The following is a 22,835-nucleotide window of genomic DNA, read 5'->3' on the forward strand; positions in this document are numbered from 1 at the left end:
ATTATCTTGTTCAATTCACTAAAACATTTTTACGAAAAAAAGAAAGAACCCCCTAATTAATCAATGGTATAGCCATGTAAATTTACCGGAAATTGCGACCTTTGACCGTAAGAAATGTACAAAAATATTGTTTCGTCGGACTTGATGGCGAGTTTGGGTGATTTTTCGTGTTTTTCTGCAAATTATAAGGACATTGGGACTGGAAATTATGTGGAGAGGATATGTAGGGTCCTAGCCGAGCACGAATGGATCTACAACTTTCAACTGACTCGGTTTTTCGTCGAGAAAGTCTGGGAGAAACTTCCGAAAGAGGTGAGGTAAAATTTTGGACGGTGTTGTTTTTTCAAAACATGATATAAACAGGGAAAGGGGAGCATGCAACCAAGGAGGTTTTATATAGAAGGAGAGCGGACGAGCTAAGTCTCTATTGTACTATGCGTGTAACGGGTGTGAAAAGTCAATGTCGCGTCAAGGTGCGAATTACCCCGATATGCATACACCCCACGCCCAGCTTGGCGACTTTGCTTTGTTTTCACGGGTGCGACCAAGGAGGCATAATGACTCTGTAAAGCAACTTCGATCTTTTTTTCAGCAGTTACTTTTGAGGAGGACTTTGAAACATTTGAGTTACAAGAATGCAACGTGGAAGATGATCTCTCTAACGGCGAGAATCAAAGCACTATGTGGCAACCAACGCTGCCGCCGGCAGCCGCGGTACATTTGATTGCGAAGTCTGTGAGAATGTATACAAAACCGCCGGATGGCTTGAAAAACACAAGTCTTAGAGAACAGTATTTTTTAATGTGCATATATGCCGACTGAAGAGAAATTACAAACTTAGCTTGACTTGGCTCGCATTACCCTGGAGCCCAGACTAGTACCGGGTCGCTAGCGATTTCCTTCGGCGGCGGTCCAAGAACTCAGCCCGACCGGACTAGACTCCCCCGATGCGCTAATTACGGCATCGGCGGGCTTGGAGCTTTCGGTCGCCGAAGGGATTGGGGGGAAGGAACCGGCTAAAGAAACCAGCTAAAAGGCCCGATATACAGTCTGCATCCCAGGGTAGGCTCGCATACACCTTCTTGAAGTTCTTCTGTAAACATGCCAATCGGGAGCCGAAATAAATCGGCCTTAAAGTCTCCTAAGGAAACACATAGCTATCCAAAACATGACCGAAGAATCCATGGATACGAACCAAGGACCTCCATGCACGAAAATCATACAAAAAGTCACTCCCAGGTGCCGGAAAATCTACCCAGGTTCCGTTGACCAAAACAACAAATTTGGAACGAGGACCCCTTCAGCTACTCAGAAAAAACGAAAACTTACCAAAGAAAAACGATACAAATTTTTTGTGGCAACATGAAATATAGGTATGAATCTATATTTTTGACGCTAAAAGACAGAGACTTGTCAACAAAAATGACCAAAAACTCGCCCTTAGGTTCGTCGCACGGTAAAAATTCAAGTATCCAGATGACCGCCATTTTGTCCTCGATCGAATGATGACGTCAGCCGAACCCTACCGGGTGTTCCAAATAAGGAAATCGTCGGAAACCCGAGGCATCTCGGCTGCCGGTCGGCTCAAGCTCGGCACGTGTGACGTCATGCCGAAGCTCCTTTGCATAGAAAACCGCGATTCACGCATCGGTTCAAAGACGGCGCCGCGCCAGCTATACACAATGGGTCGCAGCGGGGCGAAACAAAAGGACCCAGCGGGGCGCTAGCTCGTCCGCTCTCCTTCTATATAAAACCTCCTTGATGCAACTTGTCAGATTTTGTAATTAGAAACGTGTATCACCAGCTAGAAAGTTGTGCTAACGTGCAAAAATATCTCTATTTATAATTTATAATTCAGACCAAGTAAAATGCAGTACCAATGTACTACTAGTATCATGCATCCTGGCTTTGTGTAATAATGTTTACAATTTTCATTTCCATAATTAAATGGAATAGTTCTGAACTTTTGAATTTTAAAAGTGACAACTATAGGATGTGACAACTTTAGAAAGCAACTTCTCAGTTTGAACTTATCAAATCTATTTCATATGATCTAAATTATATGCAGCAGTCTACTGGCACAGTGTTTTAAAATCATCTGTCTGGTTATGTGCTAATCATAATAATAATAATAATAATATCAGGTGTATTTGCAGCCAGTGCCACAGGCAGGTACCCAATGTGTAGGGTAATGAGGCTGTTTAACGTGTTCGAGGCACCTCCTCGAGCACGGGACCCCCGTTTTACGTCCCTCCCGGAAGATGATTTCGTGGAAAGCTTCGTGAGGCTACAGCAATCCGGACGTCCTTGGTTGGTCCCCCATCCAAGCACTGTCCGGACCGCGCGTTGCTTAACTTCCGAGATCGAGGGATCGGGTGTATCCAACGCGCCACGCGGCCGTAGCTAATAATAAAAGTTTTGTTTGTGTTGTGATGATTTCGTGGGGGAAGAGTACACTGTGAAGATTTCTAACTGTCTCAGTACCTAACAGTTGCTGCATGCCTGAAAAGCTGGTGTGTTACTAGCCGTGGCGACTGTTGGAGGGCTTCTTTTGCTTGCAGTCTTGTACATTAGCTTTAACATTAGCCCTATCAACAGGACTAATGTATAAGACTGCAAGCAAAGAAGCCCTCCAACAGTCGCCGCGGCTAGTGTGTTACAACTGAAACCAAAGGAAAGTCATACCTGTAAAAGAAATGAAATAATAGGTGTATGCATTGAACTTTTACTAACAAATGTCACTGTGTCTATGCCCATGTATAGTGGAGAGAACCCCTATTATCCCTCTCCACCGATGACCTAAACCACCTCCCGGCTGGACGTGTGAAAGATGACTGGCCGACATCTCTGAAGGACTTTGTTGAGACTGCTGCATCCCTGGCGTTACCACGGCAACAGTCACATGACCTGGTTGCCATGGAGATCAACAAGGATCTGGCAAGGGGTATGACACCCAAGAAAAAACATGAGGTGTGTTTCAAGACTTTTCCAAAATAAGCCACACGAAAACAAAATTAATTTCTTTCTGACTGGGAATGAAAATGAACAAACCGAGACTGCCTCAGTGCTATAGAGAATGCAGGCACTTTATTTACCACATATATTCAACCTTCTCCCTGCTGCCTAACTCTGTAACCAATAGGGAATTGGGTGCCAAACTACTACTTCAGTATGAAAATGGTTAAGATCAATCAACATTATTGAAGACAAGTCTAATTTATAACCAAGGAGGTTTTACATGTATCTAGATAAAACCTCGATCCTTGGTTTAACATAGACATGAAGAAAAAACACTTTCAACTACAATGCATTGTAAGACAAAGAAAGTTGTAATTTATATTTGGCAGGGATTTGACTGTTAAGTAGCTGAAGTATTATTTTTTCACTATTTTGTTTCTAGGTATTGGAAAGTAAATGTTGGACGATTAGATATGTCTCGAATAATAATTTGACACTCCTCCTTTACATTTTTAAAATTTTAATCCCTTACGATATTCCGTACAGGTTTCTTACCTTGCATCTGTAGTCAGAGACACATGCAGGAAGACTTCATGCAGCACCGTCATTGACATAGGCTCAGGACTGGTGAGTAGCAGGCAGAACATTGTGGCTTTGATTTACCTACTGCATTTTGCTAAAATGCTTAAATCATTGGATTAGAATAGTATTTGGTAACACTTATTGGTTGTCATTTATCCTCTACAGTAGAATAATAGAAGATAAGCTCCTTAGGCAAAGTGTAGTGGACAACCTCAAGTCAACTGTGCATACTGTACTCATGCCACATCTTCAGAAAAGACGCTGTAGCCGCATAGTTCCCGTTTTGAAACTTTATTCAAGCCCACACTCAGACAATTTTGTTTTGCCTGTGTGGTGTTCTCAATGATAGGGCTCAAATGAGCAGAAGTGCAATATTCTCTGGCTTTTATAGGCCAGTGGCTAGTTGGCTTGACCAATCACAATTCAGAAGATATCAAGGTAGTGCACTAAGCACACACTCTACTTGAAAAAGTTGAGGATGACAAAAGAAGGTTACACGAAGTGCAGTGATGGACCAAATCACTAGGTGGTGCTTCTGTTCAGTACCAACGTTCAGTATGTTGTGTGAAAGTTATTTGCTTGTTTTGTTTCAGGGTTATCTGGGACAGGTGTTACACCACCAGTGTGGACTACAGGTGGTTGGAGTAGAGGCTCAGGCCAGCCATGTGCATGGGGCGCAGAGACGGATTAAATCACAAGGTGGCGCTTCTGCACTGCACACACTTTCTCTACACCAACTGTAAAACTAGCAACTCGTTCAATGCACTTAGGTGTATCTACAGTACAGTGTGTGGTGTTGTAGCCAGGAGTATTTTCGTATAGAAGAATGGAATCTACTTTATTTCTTATTAGCATTTGCCTCAATCAGATTAAGATATCACATAATTATTTTCTCAATATTGTATTTGATCATATAGGAAGACTGTCTTGGTGTATACCTTTTACCATGTTTCAATGCTGAAATAGAGAAAGTATAATTGCAAGTTATTGTTTTCTAGGTCGAAGATTATTGTTTATTATGATGCCCTCTTGTTATATAATGTAGATTTGATATATTCTTCATTAACTGATAAAGTATGAGCATCTACTAAGTTAAACATAATTCTACCAGGGTACATAATTCCTCCACCCTGCTTAGATACATCCAAACAGATCTCCAACCCAACGTCCCCCAGTATAATGCACTCCTGTATATCTAAACTGTGCATACCTGGGAGGTGCTGCACTAGAAACCTCTCAAACCCACTGCTCTCCAAAGTGGCGGATTTATGTAACCTGGCGGATTAATGTAAATGGAGGTTACTTTTCCCAAAACTTTTTTTCTTCTCATGCAGGGAAAGACGCGGACACACAAATACAGACTGTGAACCTCAAACTTGAAGACACCTCAAGTTGCATCCATGACCTTGAACTCCTTATCAGTTCCCTACAACAGTCGCCTTCAAAAGACCAAAATCAAACTGATGTAATTAACAGAAACAATGACCTTGAGAGAGAAGATGGCACATGTATGGTTGGACTACATTGTTGTGGGGACTTGTGTCCGACAATGTTGAAGATGTTCGTATCTGTGGAGAGACTGAAATGTTTGGTGTGCGTCAGCTGCTGTTATCATGGGATGAGTGTAACAGGTACGTGAGGGGTGTTTCATAAAGTATGCTTGTAGGGGTTGCAGTCAGGCTATTAGCTAGCCGGGCGTCAGTGCGTCTTTTGGATGCCCTACACTAAGAAAACAAAGAAATTAGATGCTCTTCTTTTGCAGGGAACACCCAGAGGACGCCCTATTTCCCTGTTTATTACATACACAAGTACATGTGTTCCCTCCACACACACTGACACTGTTGTTGTTCCCTCATACCAGACACTGGGACAGCATTAAAACTGATTAACATGCAAAGCTATTAGGTAATTGCCAATCCATAGAGCCCATTGGGGAATTTTATGGACGTAGCTAAATAAACTGCTAGATTTACCCTCACTAGAACCACAGTGATGATGAATAAGCTGCTAGCTTTACAATAAAAATAACCAGTGTAACAGTGCATATTCCCAAGGAAACCAAACCTTATAGCCCTAAAAGTAACAAAAAATAGAGATGATGATAATGAAAGTTGATAATCATGATTTTACATCATACATTTCAGACCCTGACAGTAGGCCATCTTGCTTCATGAATTTCCCACTGAGCCGTACAGTAAAAGAGAAGTTGAAGAAAGTTGGTCGAGATTTCCCTGACTGGCAGCTGAATGTGTTTGCTATGAGACTAGCAGCACAAGAAACACAGGCCAGGTGAGAATCAAATTCTGTCCATATCTCATACGAAATAGCAACAAATTTGTGTAATTTCACTTGTTTTATTAAGCCCTTACACAGCCATGAAAGTGTATTGTAAATTATGACATACCTGGGCCACAAGAACGTTCGATACGGGTGTTCCACATCGTGTGATAAATATAGAATACAACACGGGGTATTCCGTATCACCCGAGGTACCAGCCCGACCGCGGGTCGGATCGCCCGACGGCCGTAGGCCGGAGGGCGATCCGACCCGCGGGAGGGCTGGGACCGAGGGTGATGCGGAATACAACGTGTTGTATTTTATTTATGTCATACCTTGGTCATACCCACCCGAGAAAACATACATTTCAATGCGGAATGCGCCAGAAGTTGAGGGAGTCTTGTGTCTTCGAACAAGAAACTGTAGCAACATTGATTCCAATCTCCGAATCCGGTATTCGAATTTCCAACGGCCGCACAACCGGCGCGCTCGAAATGCGTTCGAAATATTCTATGGAAGCCTGTGTGATAACACTTCCGAACCCTATGTGATCCAGATAGTTATCACACGGTCCGGAACACCCGTATCAGGCCCAGGCATGACATAATTTTCCCTATCACACAGGGTTCTAGACTTGTATCACACGGGCTTCCATAGAATATTTAGAAAATAGAATATTTAGAATGCATTTCAAATGCGCCAGTTGCACCGCTGTCGAAAATTCAAATACCGGATTTGGAGGTTGGAATCAATTTCGTTACAATTTTTTTGTTTGAGGCACGTTTAAACTTACCAATCGTTGTGTCGATTTTCAGATGGGCATGTCAAACCCATGAGGACCATCAGTTCCACACCAGGAGTGTGGCATACAGGGCAATTCTTGAACATGTAGTGACCACAGGTAAGTGGTATGTATGTTTTAGAAGTTCAATTCTTGATATTCAGTGCATGTAAGGGCATAACTCTTCTCAAGGAGGTTATAGGGGATTCCCATATAACCTCCTTGCTCGACTACTGCAATGTTAAAGTTTACCAAACAAAATCTTAATCCTTTTCTATAGATGTATCCCTCTAGGTCTGAAAAGCTGATCTTTTTAGATATTCCTGTAGGCAAATTACATACCTATAGCTCTTACACTGTGGTGTCAACTTGGCGAAATGGATAGGGTGTTTGTTTGGCCAGAACCAAGAGGTCCTGGGTTCTAGTCCCCTGACATGCCACTGATATTGTGCCTTTGAGAAAGGCACTTTGCACAACTTTCCTCACTCCACCCTGGTGTAAAAATGGGTACCTGACTTCAGTTGGGGAGGTAAACGTGGTGAAAGGAGAGGGACGGGCTCCGCCTTCCAATACCGCGCCCTAGACACAGTGGATAACAACCCACTGCCCCTACGGCCTCAGAAGGCTATGGGACTATCTTTTAACTTTATCTTACATTGTTCAATATCAACTTGTCCTTGGTGCTGAATAGTAGGTTTAGCATGTTTTGTCATCAATGTTGTTTTTCTGTTTGTTTCAGGTGGCAAAGGTATTCAGAAACTGAAGAGAAAGGTAACAAGGAAGGATGCTTTCCAGTCCTTCCCCATGTACCTTGAAGCAGTATTTGGGAGATTGACACTTCATTCAGGTATACATGGCATTGAATCAAAGTTTGATAATTGAATTTCAAGACATGGAGACCATCCTTGCTCACAGTTTGTAGTTTACAATAGGCCTTGTTGATCCAATTATATGGATGACATCCATTTGTGCATAAATTTCATCCATTTCCAAACAACAACAAAAGCTTTTTGAACATACTGTAAATTGTACGAAAAGGCTACAAAATGATCAAATGCATGTCATACATTTGTAAGAAATGTTTGGAAAACACTTACTAATGTCGTAGAATGCAAATTCCTAGATCAAAGAAGAAGATGTGAAAGAACAAAAATGAAGAATCTATTGTTCGGTATACCAGACTTGTGTACTTAGTCATCGATCTATTCAACCCTCCTGACCACATATATACACATGTATATGTCATAATAAGGTCAACTTTTTTTCTGGCCAAATAGTTTTTCATTTTCATACTCACTTTAAGTTTGGGACCTCATTGCAAGCGGCGACACCTAGCCTGTAATGTGGAATACTACCATTCAGCATTGCCCCGAGGAATGTGACAGACGGTCATCAAAACGTTGACTGTGATTGTGCATCTTGGTTGTGAATAAAGAACTTCTGACACTTTTCTTTCTCCAGATGAAACAGTTCAGACTGAAGAAGACTGGAAGAAGTACCATGATGCTTTGCAGCAGTCACATGACCAATGGGAGGGATTCTTCCCCTATATAGAAGTCATCACAGTAAGTAAAAAGCTGCTCTGAATAAATCTGAACCAATCTTAAAATAATTTGTTTACAGTGAAATTATCAAAGGAGAACAGTTTAAAAGGTTTATAGTCCTTCCTACATGATATGGTGATTAGGGCAGTGTTAATCATCTTTGTTTCTTGAGCCCTTGGGCCACACACTTGTGCAAGAACAGATAGTACTATTGTAGGGGGCTAGTCCTCTGGTAGCACTGTGTGCTCAACTACCATACTCCATACTTGCAAAGGAACAGTCGCCAATGGGCACCAATTTGTCGTCTAAAATGGCATATTTCTTTTTGGATAATTTTTGAAACATTGCCTCAAACTAGTTGCCAACAGGCGCGATCACTACAAGTATCTTTTTGATTAATTGTAATGATTGTACAGATGGTTTTTAATTCTGTGGCAATACTGTGATTTCCAATAAAGTTATCTTGTATCTCATGTATCTTATCATGTCGCACATCACTGCGACTGCAAGGGAAAATTGGTGAAAAATTCGCAAAGTTGCAACAAGGAGATTTTATATAGAACCTTCTTGGTTGCAGCAATAATTTGTTGCCAACATGCCCAGTGAGCTACCTTCTCCCTGCTGCCTAACTCTGTAACCAATAGGGAATTGGGTGCCAAACAGTTACTTCAGTACACTGAAGGTTAAGGCACACATATATAATGATAAAGCTAACTGAGGGTAATTTTTTTTGTTTCAGGCTTTACAAGTCCTCCTACAGCCAGTATTGGAGACTCTGGTGTCAGTGGACAGGTGTCTTTATCTACAGGAGCAGGGGCTGAAGACTAAAGTTGTCCCCATATTCGACGACAGAATCTCACCACGAAACTTAGCTATAATCGCAGAAAGATGACAGGAAAGGATATCATGTCAAAAGTACAGATATGTAAGAAAGTTAACCTAGAAGGGTAGACAAATTTTCTCAACTTCTGGCGCATTTTGCATTGACATGTGTATTTTCTCAGGTGGGTATGACATGAATAAAATGTAACACGGCATATCCTATATTTATTCCATTGGAACTTTCTGTGACAGGGTGTTCCTGTACAAAAGCCTGTTTCTACACACAGATTTTTACAATCTTTCACTATGTAAATAAAAAGTACTGACTTCTGACAAGCTTGAAAAATTGTTTTCTTATTTGTATCTTCATAATTAATAAGGAGAAAGCTTAGACATGGTACTGTCCATGCAGGAGTAAGAGACTGTTACCTTCTTCTTTATTTTATGATTATGAAAGACGACTAAAATTTACATGCTCAACACTAGAAGAAATTGGGAGTTATCCAAATTTTCTGCTGACTCTGTGAGTCTTGTTCACGTAATGGACCCCTCCGCTGCAACATCCGGGGCGTAACATCAAAGCCTATATGACATGCAATGCTGACGTTGGGGGCACAATTTCAAGTAAAAATTTGAAGATCAGTGTTTAGCCTGTCCTTAGTGTTGAACGTTAGGTTTTGTATTCTACCATTATTTTCATGAAATAGACCTCGAATATCAAAATCTACGGCCTCCTTAGTATGAACCATTAAGACGGCATCGTGTGTGCACAACTGTCCCTTGTAGTTACATTGTTGTACTGTCCGTTGTCCGTTGTATGAAGATCCATCAGGTGACGAGGGGGAAGACTATATGACCCCGTTCATACTAGGCTTCGCTGATCCGGATCATATCCGGATCAGTGCTGATCCGGATATATCCCTTTGCGTTCATACCAGGGTTATGCGAATCCGGATCTGCATGATCCTGTCCAAAAACAAATCCGGATATATCTGGCTAGGTGTCGCTTGGTTAAGTTAGACAGGTCAAAGGGTAAAGTTTACTACAGTAGAGTAAAGTAAAAAAGTAACAAAAGTATAGCTGTAGAGTATAGAAGATTGTTTCGGCCAGGTAGGAGTCCTTTAGAACAGTTCTAAAACGTCTAAAAGTTTGAAACGTTCTTTAGAACAGCGCGTCTTTCTTTAAACATGTCAGGTGGGAATACCCGTGTCGCGGCGCTTTGTGCCATCCTTAGCTAACGTTATATAAGTACATTTAATAGGTGTTAAGTGTTAAGTGTGACGTCAAACCAAACAATGTATCCGGATACGCGAGCCGGATTGCGTTCATACCAGGGTTCACCCCGCAGCTGATCCGGATAAATCCACCTCCAGATGTGGATACAATCGTATCCGGATATATCCAGATCATATCCGGATCAGGACCGTTCATACTAGGCTTCGCGGATCCGGATCAGCGCTGATCCGGATATGATCCGGATCAGCGAAGCCTAGTATGAACGGGGTGTATATGTTTTCAAGACAAAGCAGTTTTGCGTCGTATTTGTGATGTCACCAAGAAACACGTACAAAGGACGTAGTTTACTCGTTGCCCCGTGATACATGCCGTTCTAAAGAACGCGCGCCTTCAAATGACGCTGTTTATTCCACAACAGAACGTACCTCACTTCTGAAAACACTTGTTCAGCACCAAGGCCAGTGCTCTTACAGAAATTTAGTACATACTGGACGCTCCTAAGGCGTAAACGTTAGCTGTACTAGCAAATAGATCACAATGGCGCTGAATGGGTCGAGATTGGCCAGGACTCCGGCAGATTTGAATTGGGACCATCTGGATAACCTGATTAACGATGTTGATGGACAGCTGACGTCACGAGTGTTGAAGAGGGAGAGACGGAAGTTAGCTCAACGGGTGGAGGCTCTCAAGGTACAAATGACGCAATCTTTATGCAGATGTACATGTATGGCGGTGGCTTGTTTCGTGCGACTTTCTGTCTTTCTTGTAGAGTGGTTTGCGTTTGTCCTTGCATTTTCTTTGTTCGTGTGTGTGCGATTGTGTGTGTATGTGTGCCTGCATCCGAGCACGCATCGCAAAAGAAAGACGAAAAAAGAAAGATGAATGAAATACCACAAAAACACGTGCGAGACAAAACTAACTGTTAAGTCTCAATTGTCCTTTTTACAAAATGAGCACATTATCATTGCGGATTCCCTCTCAGATACTGGTAGCTTACGGAAATGCTAATGAAAAAGCGTCATGCTTCGTCCTCAGTGTAAGGTTCGACCGCATTACCTTGTGTTTTCAATGGTAGATATAAGTTTGCTTTTACAAACTTTAGCCGAAGAGTTGCGTTGATGAAGGTTCACATCCAGGTAATAAGACACACCAAAAATATTTATAAATCACTCAAGCAACTGGATAAAATTTTGAAATATTTGAAGTCATACATTTCAGACAGCATCCGCTGTCTTTCGTCAGTGACTGAGTTGAAGAGTTGCTATTAAAAGATGGGAGGGGGATGGAATCGGTCTACATTTGTATATGGACAACAATAATGAAATTTCGTTATGATCCTATCTAGCATGGTCTGGACGCTGCCATCACCAGCACTAGAATCCAAGTGTACAAACTAGGCGATGGTCCGCAGAAACGGACGTTACAGAGAAGCATCGACTTCCTGGAGTCTCTCAGACGAGGGTCTGTCAGGGTGAGAACGAGAGCGGTCCTGGGATCGAGATCGGGTAAAAAAGGTGAGATCACAAGATCTAGACCGAGCCAGATCTGTGGATCCAAGGAGGTTTGATTTCAAATTGGTGGAAGCAAGTTTTACCGGATTTCGTTAACAGGGTGGTAATTAACGTTGAGCTGAAATGTATAATCGTGAATCAAATGGAAATACTATCCAAACGGACTTGAACTAACTGAGATAAAAGGGGTCGAGTAGCTGGTGCCAAATTGAACTTGAACATTTTTTTACCTTCGTCAAGCTAGCAAGAAGTTTAAATTTTTGGGTCCATGTGCTTGTAAATATCGTACTAGTAATTTAAGAATCCGTGGATGGATCTTTATGATATTTGGTATGTTGGTTGGGGTTTGCAAAAGGAAGAAAGGGATAGGTTTTGGGACCCCTGTCGTCTTTCTACGGTACTGCAGCGGAACTTCCGGTTTTGATATCTCGTATTCTAGACATGCTATGGTCGTGATTTTTAGTGGTAGATAGCTCTTGTTTCAAATAAGACGCCACGCCTTATAATTAAATTGGGATATATTACTTTCAAAGTGGCAGAAATGTTACAAGCATGTACCTCTACTTAATTGAGACTTAACGATATATTCAGGTACATAAAAGTTAACGTCCATTTTTTTCTATTTTTCAGGTAAGGCCCGAAAGTCAACGCCATCAAAGGAACGACGATCGAGCGCTTCAAAGTCAACAGCAAAACGTTCATCCAATAATTCTCCTACGAAGGGGACTAAGTATACATTCCCTAAGCCCTCCCCAGCAAGGAAAAGAACAGATTCTTCTGTAGATGTTAGCGCTTGTGTCACATCAAGTTCGGAATGCAGCAATGGCGACGACAATGGAGATTCATACAGAGGCGACCTCATCTTACGGATCCCCAAAAGTCGTATCACTTCGGGGATCTTCGGCTTTGAATCGGGTGATTTCGGTAGAAAGCCGACCTCTATCGAGAAGTCACGAAACTCTACGATGAAGAGGGTTCGGAAGTCGTCGTCTTCGTCGGTTTTTGACGAGCCCGAACCGCAGAGGAGGGAAAGACCACCAGGGGTTTACCAGTTGCGAAGAGTGGTTTCAAGTGGACACGTTTGTACAAAATGTCTTGGATGTAACGGTCATCATTAGTTACAGCTTTGAAAACGAAAATTTTGTTGTTACCAAGAAACCGTATCATTTAATCAGTATTTTTTACCAGAATCTAAAATAGAAAAAAAGTCTTCAACAGTAGTTGACATTTACTCAATAGAGAGTCCACATCTTGTTTTTCTTAGTAATCGATATTTTCTTGTTTCTGAATAATTGACACATGCAACGATTTCAATACCAACATCGCATAGCCTGTATCATGTCTGTCATTCATTTCAAGTCTTTCTCTTACTCGCTGCGGTACAAGTAACTACTATTGCTTAGCGGAATAAGTAAAACTGCAGCAAAAGCGTGACCTTTGTGATCGGTTGATGCTGATCAATCAATGAAGACTAATCTTTGATCTACGGGAACATGAATCTGTTTATGTTCCCGTACAACAAACACTGCTATATTCTGATTGGCCAGCATATATTAATTGACCAATCAATGTACAACTTCCACGACGTGCCAGTCAATCAGCAGCATTTATTTTATTGGCCACTAGAGGCCGCTCTTAAATATTCAATGTAAAATATGTGGCAATATTACCACAGTGCTGTTCTGTTGCATTCCGCTTGATGGCACCATTGACACGCAGTGAAAATTTGTTGATCTCCCGGACGGCGGCCATTAAGTTGTTTGCCACCTTTTTGGACGGAGAGAAGTAGGGAAACTGTGCAATAAAGGTATTGTTGACGAACTGGTAAAACTTCTATGGCTTCTAATCTTCCTAGATACCAGGGTAACGTTGTCTGGCGCCATGTAACTATTCGTCCTAATGTGCATGGGAGTTGTGTTGATCTCAGCTGAGGCGCCTCCGTGTTTCCCTGTCTGTAACTTCTAAGGCGTTCTAATACTCGATAAAACCAAGACAAGAGTCAAACAACTGAATTAGCAATGATTGATGAGTACGACCAACATATTCTGTGCAAGTGTCAGGCATTTAGGGGTCGGCCTTGACGAAATACACGAGCAAAACGTCACCGCGTTAGAGGAGCTACGTCCTCGGGATCAGTGGTAACCTCGCCCGTATAAAGTCCCTTAGCGTGACCGGTGGCGCCGAAGAATGATTCCAATACAATATTAACCTAGTGTTCTTTTCAGTGAGCCACATGGGTAAACGTTGCAAAATGTTTATAGAACATAATATAAACTGGAATCTTCTAGCTTAAGTCTGAATGCTTCCCACCACACAAAAGTCTGGCACCCATCCCATTTAAAAGTCATTAATTATTTCGGGTATTGAAATATTTCTTAGAAGCAGTTCAATGGGGCTCAAACTTCGATATTCGATCCTCCTTACCAAACTGCTACAAATCGTAAGACTAATCTCCAATCAGAACTCTCGCTTATATTTCAGCTGAATAGTCAAGTATCAAACGATTGTCCATCAACTGTGCCAGACTATTCCCCACAGATGCCATCTAGGACTGGAGCTTGAATAATATGGATTCCAGGCTAACACATAATATGTAAGAAAAGAGGCAAGACCAAAAGCATGTTTCTGTCCATTTAATGAACATCACTAGTTGTTCAGCCCAGTTTACTACACACTAGCTTATTCTACTTGTTTCCTAAAGGTGTATCTTACATTACAACATCCTACGATGCTTCTAAAAGCCTTGCGTAGAGTGAAATCTTTTTTGAAAAGAATCATAACAAAATATTACAGTTTTTAAGATAAGGTAACTGTTAACAAGCTAGTGACAGCTTCAGCATTAGGTAACATATACTGTAAATGCAGAAATGTTTGAGGTGGTTTTATGTTCGCGTTTTTTGCGGTGAACTCTATACCGCAAAATTACATTGTATAACCACGTGAAAAGCCATTCCATTGTGTGACTGTAGTGATACTAAAAATTGTTTCCAACGCAATCTCAAAACCACCACGAACACTCCATTTTCTTGAAATTAAATCACCGCGAGAATTTCTGCATTTACAGTAAGAGGGACTTTGCTATTTTCACTTATGCTTAACATAAACATTTATACAAAAAGTGACCTTATTGGCCAGGTGGTCCTTATACAAAGGTGGTCACTAGTAAAGGATTGACTGTAAAATGATATCCTTTTTTTGGCAGACTGCATATGTGAATGTGAACCCCAATGGATACATGTACAAAGAAACAATGTAAAAGGTAAAGGTAAAGTAGCTAGTTCTCCAATGTTGCAAATTGCATTGCAAAACACATTTTTCGAAATATGGACCATATCAAAATAGCGGAGAGATCTTACATAAAAATTGTTTTATTCAAATTTCCAATAGAACAATGCCCTCTTCCTAGTTTAGAAGTCACAGTGGCAAAAGTAGTAAACTTGTTACAACAGTTTTTTTCTCCTTCCACAATTCTATTGGATAGTCATCATTTTGGTCCATGGGAATGACAAAGTTTGTGAGCAGTTTTTGCCAGCAGATGATCATGTCTGAGCCCTCTTTCACTGTCCCTGCGTCTGCTTGCTATAGTTTTTCCCTGAGGAAAGAAAGAAACATGTGAGGCATTGTGACGGACTGCCCCCTAGTGAGACTCAGAAGAATTGCACCCTCAGTACAAATCAGGACATACTTTTACCACTAGCAACTTCTAATTGCACTCTCACAAAATACATTTGTTAAAAGGTGATCAAACTTTCAAAAATGCGTGCCATCGGCCTAACACAAAGCCTCGCTGTTCTGAGGCTGTGAGGGTCCTTTTCTGCAGCTGCAACAGGAAAACCATTCAAAACAAATGAACTACCAACAAGAGATCATTATTGGAGTCACTGCAGAAACATGCGCAAAAAGAAAAGTTTTAATCGGAACCACATATAACAATCAACTCAAACTCTGGAACAATTGAATATTAGTTGATAACGTTTCTTTGATTTGAAAGGCCCAATCGCCCGGCTTGCCATAGAGTTTTCTGTCCCAGGACAAAAACTTGTTTGCTCGGACGGAAAAAAATTTCACCCTGTCCGTCCAAAAACTTCCAAACATGAAATTATTGAAAATGTATTTTCATAAGGACAGATTGAACAATGAAAATCAACAAAATGGGATCCAAAACAATAAACGTGACAGGGGGAAAATATAGCTGGTGACAGCACTTGTCTAAAGGACCAATGATATTGGAAGGGCATTTAGGCATTGCTAAAGCCCCCCTCTCACTGGACCCGCGGCACGCTGGCGGAGTCGCTGCGTCCTAAACTGGATTTGTGTTACCCTTGATTTTATAATGGAAATATCATTCAAAACGTACAAGTACGACCAAAAAGACAACAAACAAAGCTTAAAAAGATTTGTTTTGAAATTCATTGAGTGCTTTGTCAATTCGTACGGCCGCAGCGATGCCGTCAGCATACCGCGGGTCCAGTGAGAGGGTTAACCAGGCTACCGCTCCCGCAGTCTAACTCACCCCTGGTAGTCTAGTCGTCCCACGACCTCCCGTACTTGCTGGATGAGATTCTCGTGTTGTTGCGGGTTCTCGAGGATCATGTTGTGTAGTTTCGCCATGTAGCCGTCGATGGTCTCCAGGGTCGGCACCTCGCCACTTCCTGAGGAAAAAGAGGCCACTGGGTGACCAAAGGGTCCTGGTATTATGTAAGGAAGAGTTGTACACAACTAATCAACTCTTCACAAGTTCCCTTTAAAGAGGTATAAATGATTCATGGATGAATGAATGGGTGAATGAATGAATGGATGAATGAATTAATGAAGGAATGGATGGATGGATGGATGAATGAATAAAAAAATGTGTGGATGAGTGATTGAATAAAAGAACAAAGGAGCAAACAATAAAGAGCCCAACAGAGTGTTTTTTCCCTTCTCTTTTTTCTTTGGCCCCTCAAAATGAAACACACACACATTGGCATAATTGAGCTTGGAGACAAGGCTAACTAGGGTTGGGCTATTTTCAAGACAATTGGAAAAGGAAAGGTTATACCAATAGATGAAACGAGCTTGAACATGGGACCCCCATTAGCATTTTACATCCCTTCCGAAAGACAGGTGCAGCCCCAACCAAGATGTCCTTACCCACGATTAAACCAGGGTCTCCCAGTTAGCAACTTATTGGAACCAGGAGATCAACTGTGAGGCTGCTACTACCAGTTGAGCTACAGCAATCTTTAAGACTTAAAAACTTGACTGAGAACAACACTAAGACACACTTACTACCTGGTAGCGGTAAGCTACTGAAGTTTTGATACAGAGTGTTCCTCAGTGCGTCAAGGTGTTGCTGTAAGGCCAGGTTGTTGTTTTTCTGCTGCATGGCTTCCACCTCCAGCTTCTCTATAGCCGTCTTCATGTTCTCTATGTGCTTCTGTAGTATGGCATTCTGTTCCTCGTACTCTGTGTTGGACTTCCTCAGCTGTCTGAGCTCTACTTCTCTCGCTGAAAAAGGTAACCAAAGTTAAAGTCGTTTCTATACCGAGAAGTGTATAACGGTATTAGCTAGCTGGGCGTCAGGACACCTTACACTAAGATTGGTAAGGAAACAAATTAAAGAATGGCAAAGTATTGGATTATTTCTGTGTTGGACTTCCTTAGTTGTCTGAGCTCTACTTCTCTCGCTAAAAAGGCAATCAGAAGTTAAAGTCGTTCCTACACTGTAGTTTATAACAGGCTATTAGCTAGCTGGGCGTCAGGGCGTCTTCTGGATACCTTACACTAAGAAAACAAAGAATGGCAAAGTAGTAGATTATTTCTGTGTTAGACTTCCTCAGTTGCCTCAGCTCTACTTCTGAAAAGGCAAACAGAAGTTAAAGTCGTCCCTATACTATGTAATGTATATCATATAGAATACAACACAGTGTATTCCGTATCGCCCAAGGTTCTGGCTAGACCACGGGTCGTATTGCCCGAAGGCCGGAGGGCGATGCGACCTACGGGAGGGCCAGGACCAAGGGTTGTACGGAATACACCGCGTTGTATTCTATTGTTCGTTAAATGGAGGTCCCGTGTTTGAGGAGAGCACGTAGAAGAACCCATCACACTTATCAAAAAGAGTAGAGGTTTTTTCTGGTGTGAGTGGACCAAATAAATCTGTCAAGATATGCAGCTTGTACCCTTCAGTCTAAACCTGGTGTGTTACACCATAAGGTGGTTTACAGGGTCCAATACAAACAAACAAGCAAACAAATACTCTTCCCCAGACAACACCAAAACTACATCAACTAACAACATGGCAGAGCCCATGCCTAGCTACATGTAAAATAGAACAGTATTTGCCTATGCAAAACCTTTAAGAACACTTCTACAGGGTGAAGAAGTACGTACCTTTATTGTGATCCAGAAACTCCTCTGTGAAGATGGGTACTTCGAATGTCGGAACCTCATCTTCCTTATCATCCTGTTCTCCGTTAACTGCACCTGGGTCGTCATCTGCTGACAAAAACAAAGACAGTAGTTTGTTACCAAGGAATTTACTGGAAAGTGGTGTCCTGCAGTATTCTCTAAAGTTGATAGGAGGCTCCTTTGTACATAGTGGAGTTGTGTTACTGTTGGCATGAGGGGGGGAGGTGTCACACTTGTGCGTATATCAAGTCCATATGAGTTCCGTATTGACATTTTCTGGATCAGGTTAAGTTTGCGGAGAAGCAGTTGTTTTCTACTTTAACCCACCGTTGTGCAGCCTGGTTATCTAACCAGAAAAAAGACTACTTTGCCCGGAACTTTACCTAAGCCAAAAAATTTTAATACGGAACTCATACAGGCTCGATATACGCACCACAGTTAGGGTGCTTGCCCCAAACCCAGATGTTCTGGGTTCAAATCTTCTGACATGCCATCGATGATTGTGCCCTTGGGAATGGCACTTTACGTGACTTTCCTCACACACTCTACCCAGGTGTAAAAATGGGTACATGACTTTGGTTAAAGGTAAAAGGCAGTGGAAAGAAAGGGATGGGCTCTGCCTTCCAATACCGTGCTCTAGACACAGTGGATAACAACCCACTGCCCTTACAGTCTTTACCACTCTACAATTCACAAAAAGACTTCAACAAATACAAAAACATCAACACAAACATGACATAAGCTTCATTTTTCATAAAAAAATAGAACAAAAGAATAACTAGAAAGGCAACATTTGCAGGAGCAAATGCAATATGTTTCGCCCATTTCCCTTCCCATGCAAAAAGCGAATGTACGTGGTATCGAGGCTTACCGCTTACGTTTGTTATATGTCTGCAATGTTGGTATTTGAATAGATAATTGAATTGAAGACCAGACAGACATGGATCTCTCCCAATTTGAAACCCTATGCATGGATGGGCTCTTCCAGGCGCCCATATCCATACTGGACCATTAAAAAACACCTCCACCAAACAAAACTGGGCCTTTTTGATAGTCAACCAAGCCCAAAATTGAATGTTAAAAAAATGTCCCCGTCATACAAGAATGGACAAGAATGTAAACAAGTGAAATCTTGCTGAAGATCTGGATTTCTACTGCGGCAGAATTTCCGCAATCCGAGAGTCCAGACAATTGTTCATTACGCAGCGAACAGTTCAGACTTCTAAAGGAGCAATAAAACAAACCTTTCTTTTTCTTCTCTTGTTGTTTTTTCTGGAAGAGTTTGTAAGCCTCCGTTTGTTGATATTCTTCTAGCTCCTTCATGTATCTCTCTTTGTCTTTTTCTGCCTCATCTAAGTATTGCTGGAACAAATACAACATGGCAAAAAATAATTAGACATGTAATAAAATACATTAAATATACAAATCTATAATGACTGATACTCTTAACCTTTAGTACACTGAAGTAGCCGTTTGGCACCCAATTCCCTATTGGTTACAGGGTTAGGCAGCAGGGAGAAGGTTAATATTGTAGCAGTGTATTGTTCTTTTTTAAAGCTGATATTTACTGGTTGAAACATCTGTAACATTTTTTTGTCTAGAAATCATTAGAACTTCTACTTCAGTTAAATTTTGTCCCCTAACTTTGAAAATGCAAAGCCTCAAACAATACTGTAATGGTTAAAATTTTCATGGTGGTATAATTTTTACAATTTTTGTGGTTACCATGAACTTAAAACCACCGCAAAAATGCTTATTCCGTCTTCAGCCAGCCTATCCCCTTGTTTCACCTACAAACTGACAACCACCGCGAACACTCCATTTTCTCCCTATAAAATCACTGTGAACTTAAAGGCATTTACAATAACCTAACAACTGATCAAGTGTAAGATTCTCCCAACCTGTTTCTCGTGCGGCGCTAGTTTACTCCACTCGTTGCCCAACATCCTGGTTATTTCCGGGAACGGCACATTGGGGTTGTCGTGGCGCATCTTCTCTCGCCTCTCGTTCAGGAAGCGGACGTAACCGGTTAGCGGGGCCTTGGGTGCATTCACGTCCTTCGTAACTCGTTTTCTCTTCTTCCCCTTTGGCCAGCCTCCCTTCTTCTTCACTGGTGGTGGTTGCTAGGGAAAAAATAATTGAAACCTTATGTTGCTTCCAAAATTATCTCTAGTTTGCCATGAATAAAATTGAATTTGGTTCCACCAATTTTAAAACTGTTAGAAAAAACATTGACAAATCACAGGGTAAGAGTTTTGGCAACCTCAGTGCTAGGTTTGGTGACGGGTCAAAAAAACTATAAATATTTTGTGCTCGATATTTCAATTCTGTCCCTCTTCTCATAGTCTACTTTTCATTTCATTTCATTTATACCAAATTGATTATTTCCGTTGTAGTTTAAAATGCTGGTCATGTGCAGGCTTGATATATATTTTTGGGAGCAATATTGGCTATTCCTAAATCTCCCAGAAAATAAAATTTCCTGACCAGGTTTTCAATTTCAAGAAAAACATTTTTAGTTCTATGCATTTCAACAACCGTACCTCTTCTTTTTGTCCCTCTTGTGCTACTGTGCCAGTGTTGTCTGCTGCTCCTTCATTTTGTAACAGTTCAACTGGGGAAAACAGTAAGAAATGGAAGGTGCCTTTAGTACTTTGGACAGACATTTATAATAGCAAAGTCTAATGTCACTATGAGATACAAGTGGAGTTACAAACACTTAATCTTTATAAATGACATGAAATGCTTTAACATAGGTACACATGTAACAAATTGCTATATCTATAATAGAGTATGTCTCACTGAATAGTTTCATCAGGTTGGTAAGTCACTGAATAAAAAGACTCTTTGTAGTAATTGTACATAGCCAAGTGATTTATTCAACCTATGTTTCGGTGACCGTCTGTCAAGGCAATCTTGATTGGTTCACATTGTACTGCAGCTATAGGTGGCGCTGCTTACAGATCTCGAGTTGGAGCAAAGTGAACCAGTCAAAATTGCCCTGAGGAAAGTGACAGACAGTCATTGAAATGCTGGTGTGAATAGAACACTTTGTTGTGTACAAAGAGTCTTTTTATTCAATAAACTTTGTCATCACTGTTACAGTGTTACCCGTTCTTCAGTCTTAACAACATGACAGCATATGTTGTATTTGTTATGAAACGGTACCTAAAAAACATGTCTAAAATCATCCATAGCAAACCTACCTTGCGAAAGGTCTGTAACATACTCAGGGTTGCTCAATGTTTGGCCACGACCGGAGAAATTGGATCCATCCCCTGTAAAACTAAACATAGCAAAACAGAGTTAAAATATGAAGCTATCAAAAAATCATGACAGTTGTATTTTTCAAAGGGTACATGTGTACACTGATTGTGGAAAGGTTAACTGTAGATTTTCAAATGTTTGCTGTAACTTTATTTTCATGTGTCACGATTTGACCTCTCAACTGTAAAATCATGGTACCATGCATATGCATTTCTATTACATATTCCTACTGTACTACAGACTTCAAACGGTTCAGACCTCCTTTCCCCTCCAAATGCGGGATTAAGTACCCGTGAAAATAAATGAATTCACTGTAGCACTGTATTTTTTTTCTCCATTCTTTTCCACTGAAGTCATTTTTATATAATAACTTTATTGCACAACAATTGTACAAGGTACAAAGTATGGCATTCACGGGTACATAGATAACATTCTATTAGGCTAATCTTAGGCAATATATGAGACTTATGTAACGATTACCTTGCATCTACTGTGAGGTCGTTGCTCTCTTTAGAAACTTCATCGTCGATTCCTTCAAAGTTTAGTAGGCCCGTATGAAGAGCGGTGGATGAACCGGAATTAGGGAGGAGGCCCTGGGATGAGTTGGAATCTCCCAGATCCATCCTAGAAAAAAAAAGGCAATCGGAGATGGCAGACTTCACCCCTTTACCCACACTGCTTTGCAATTTCTTCCACCGACAACACTGCATAATTTGAGTATGTTTGAGTATGAATATATCGCAGAAATACACACACACACACATGCACGTATGCAAACACACACACACACACACAAGCATGCACACACACACACTCACATGCACGCATGCACACACACACACACACACACACACACACACACACACACACAGTGACACACACAAGCCAAAAACAACATATGACAGGTATATACTTCACACTATAGCTTCATTCAATACATAAATAACATCAAGTGACACAAACAAAACAAATCAACCTTTGTTCACAGTATTATGTAAATCAGGTATGTTTACCTATGTGGTCACGTGACACAACAAACATGGGGGAGGGGGGCCGACCTAGCTGCAGCGGGCTTTACACTTTCGACAACAACAACAGATGAAACTATCTTATTACGAACGAGTGAATAAGGCATACAATTATGATAGGAATAACGTCATATTTCGTGAATTAATATTTTCGATTTCGTAACCCAAAGAGGCGCGGTTGTGGCTTGGATGGGGATTTGCCCCAGAAAAAAAACGCGCAACATTCACAATGACTTTTCAATGGATTATCTTCGAAATAACCATTAGATTTTCAACAAACCCTACATAAAAATGAAGCCTGGTGTGTTACTTACCTTTTTCTTCTGTTACTAGTCCGAGTTTCGACGCCGATTATAAAAGAACAAAGGTTATTTTTCACACTTTCGACTTGGAACCATCACTGCCAAAATGGCGCAGCCGAGTATGGAAGTAAAA

General features: G+C 41.2%; 2 protein-coding genes across 2 annotated transcripts; one reads left to right on the forward strand and one right to left on the reverse strand.

Moving 5' to 3' along the window:
- The first annotated feature begins 105 nt into the window (after window positions 1-105).
- On the forward strand, window positions 106-9,301 carry LOC136425890 (methyltransferase-like protein 25B). Its single transcript, XM_066414819.1, has 10 exons — window positions 106-312; window positions 2,764-2,970; window positions 3,505-3,585; window positions 4,134-4,239; window positions 4,875-5,171; window positions 5,685-5,829; window positions 6,634-6,764; window positions 7,294-7,446; window positions 8,061-8,164; window positions 8,883-9,301. Exons 1-10 carry the CDS (start codon window positions 115-117, stop codon window positions 9,033-9,035), a joined length of 1,575 nt encoding a protein of 524 aa, XP_066270916.1. The 5' UTR covers window positions 106-114; the 3' UTR covers window positions 9,036-9,301.
- Window positions 9,302-15,313: 6,012 nt separating this feature from the next.
- On the reverse strand, window positions 15,314-22,835 carry LOC136425891 (high mobility group protein 20A-like). Its single transcript, XM_066414820.1, has 10 exons — window positions 22,715-22,835; window positions 21,853-21,996; window positions 21,312-21,391; window positions 20,649-20,749; window positions 20,007-20,228; window positions 19,350-19,467; window positions 18,088-18,192; window positions 16,987-17,202; window positions 16,226-16,364; window positions 15,314-15,532 (listed from the first exon to the last, which is right to left on the reverse strand). Exons 2-10 carry the CDS (start codon window positions 21,993-21,995, stop codon window positions 15,484-15,486), a joined length of 1,173 nt encoding a protein of 390 aa, XP_066270917.1. The 5' UTR covers window position 21,996; window positions 22,715-22,835; the 3' UTR covers window positions 15,314-15,483.

Source organism: Branchiostoma lanceolatum, chromosome 19, assembly GCF_035083965.1.
Source record: "Branchiostoma lanceolatum isolate klBraLanc5 chromosome 19, klBraLanc5.hap2, whole genome shotgun sequence".
NCBI lineage: Eukaryota > Metazoa > Chordata > Leptocardii > Amphioxiformes > Branchiostomatidae > Branchiostoma > Branchiostoma lanceolatum.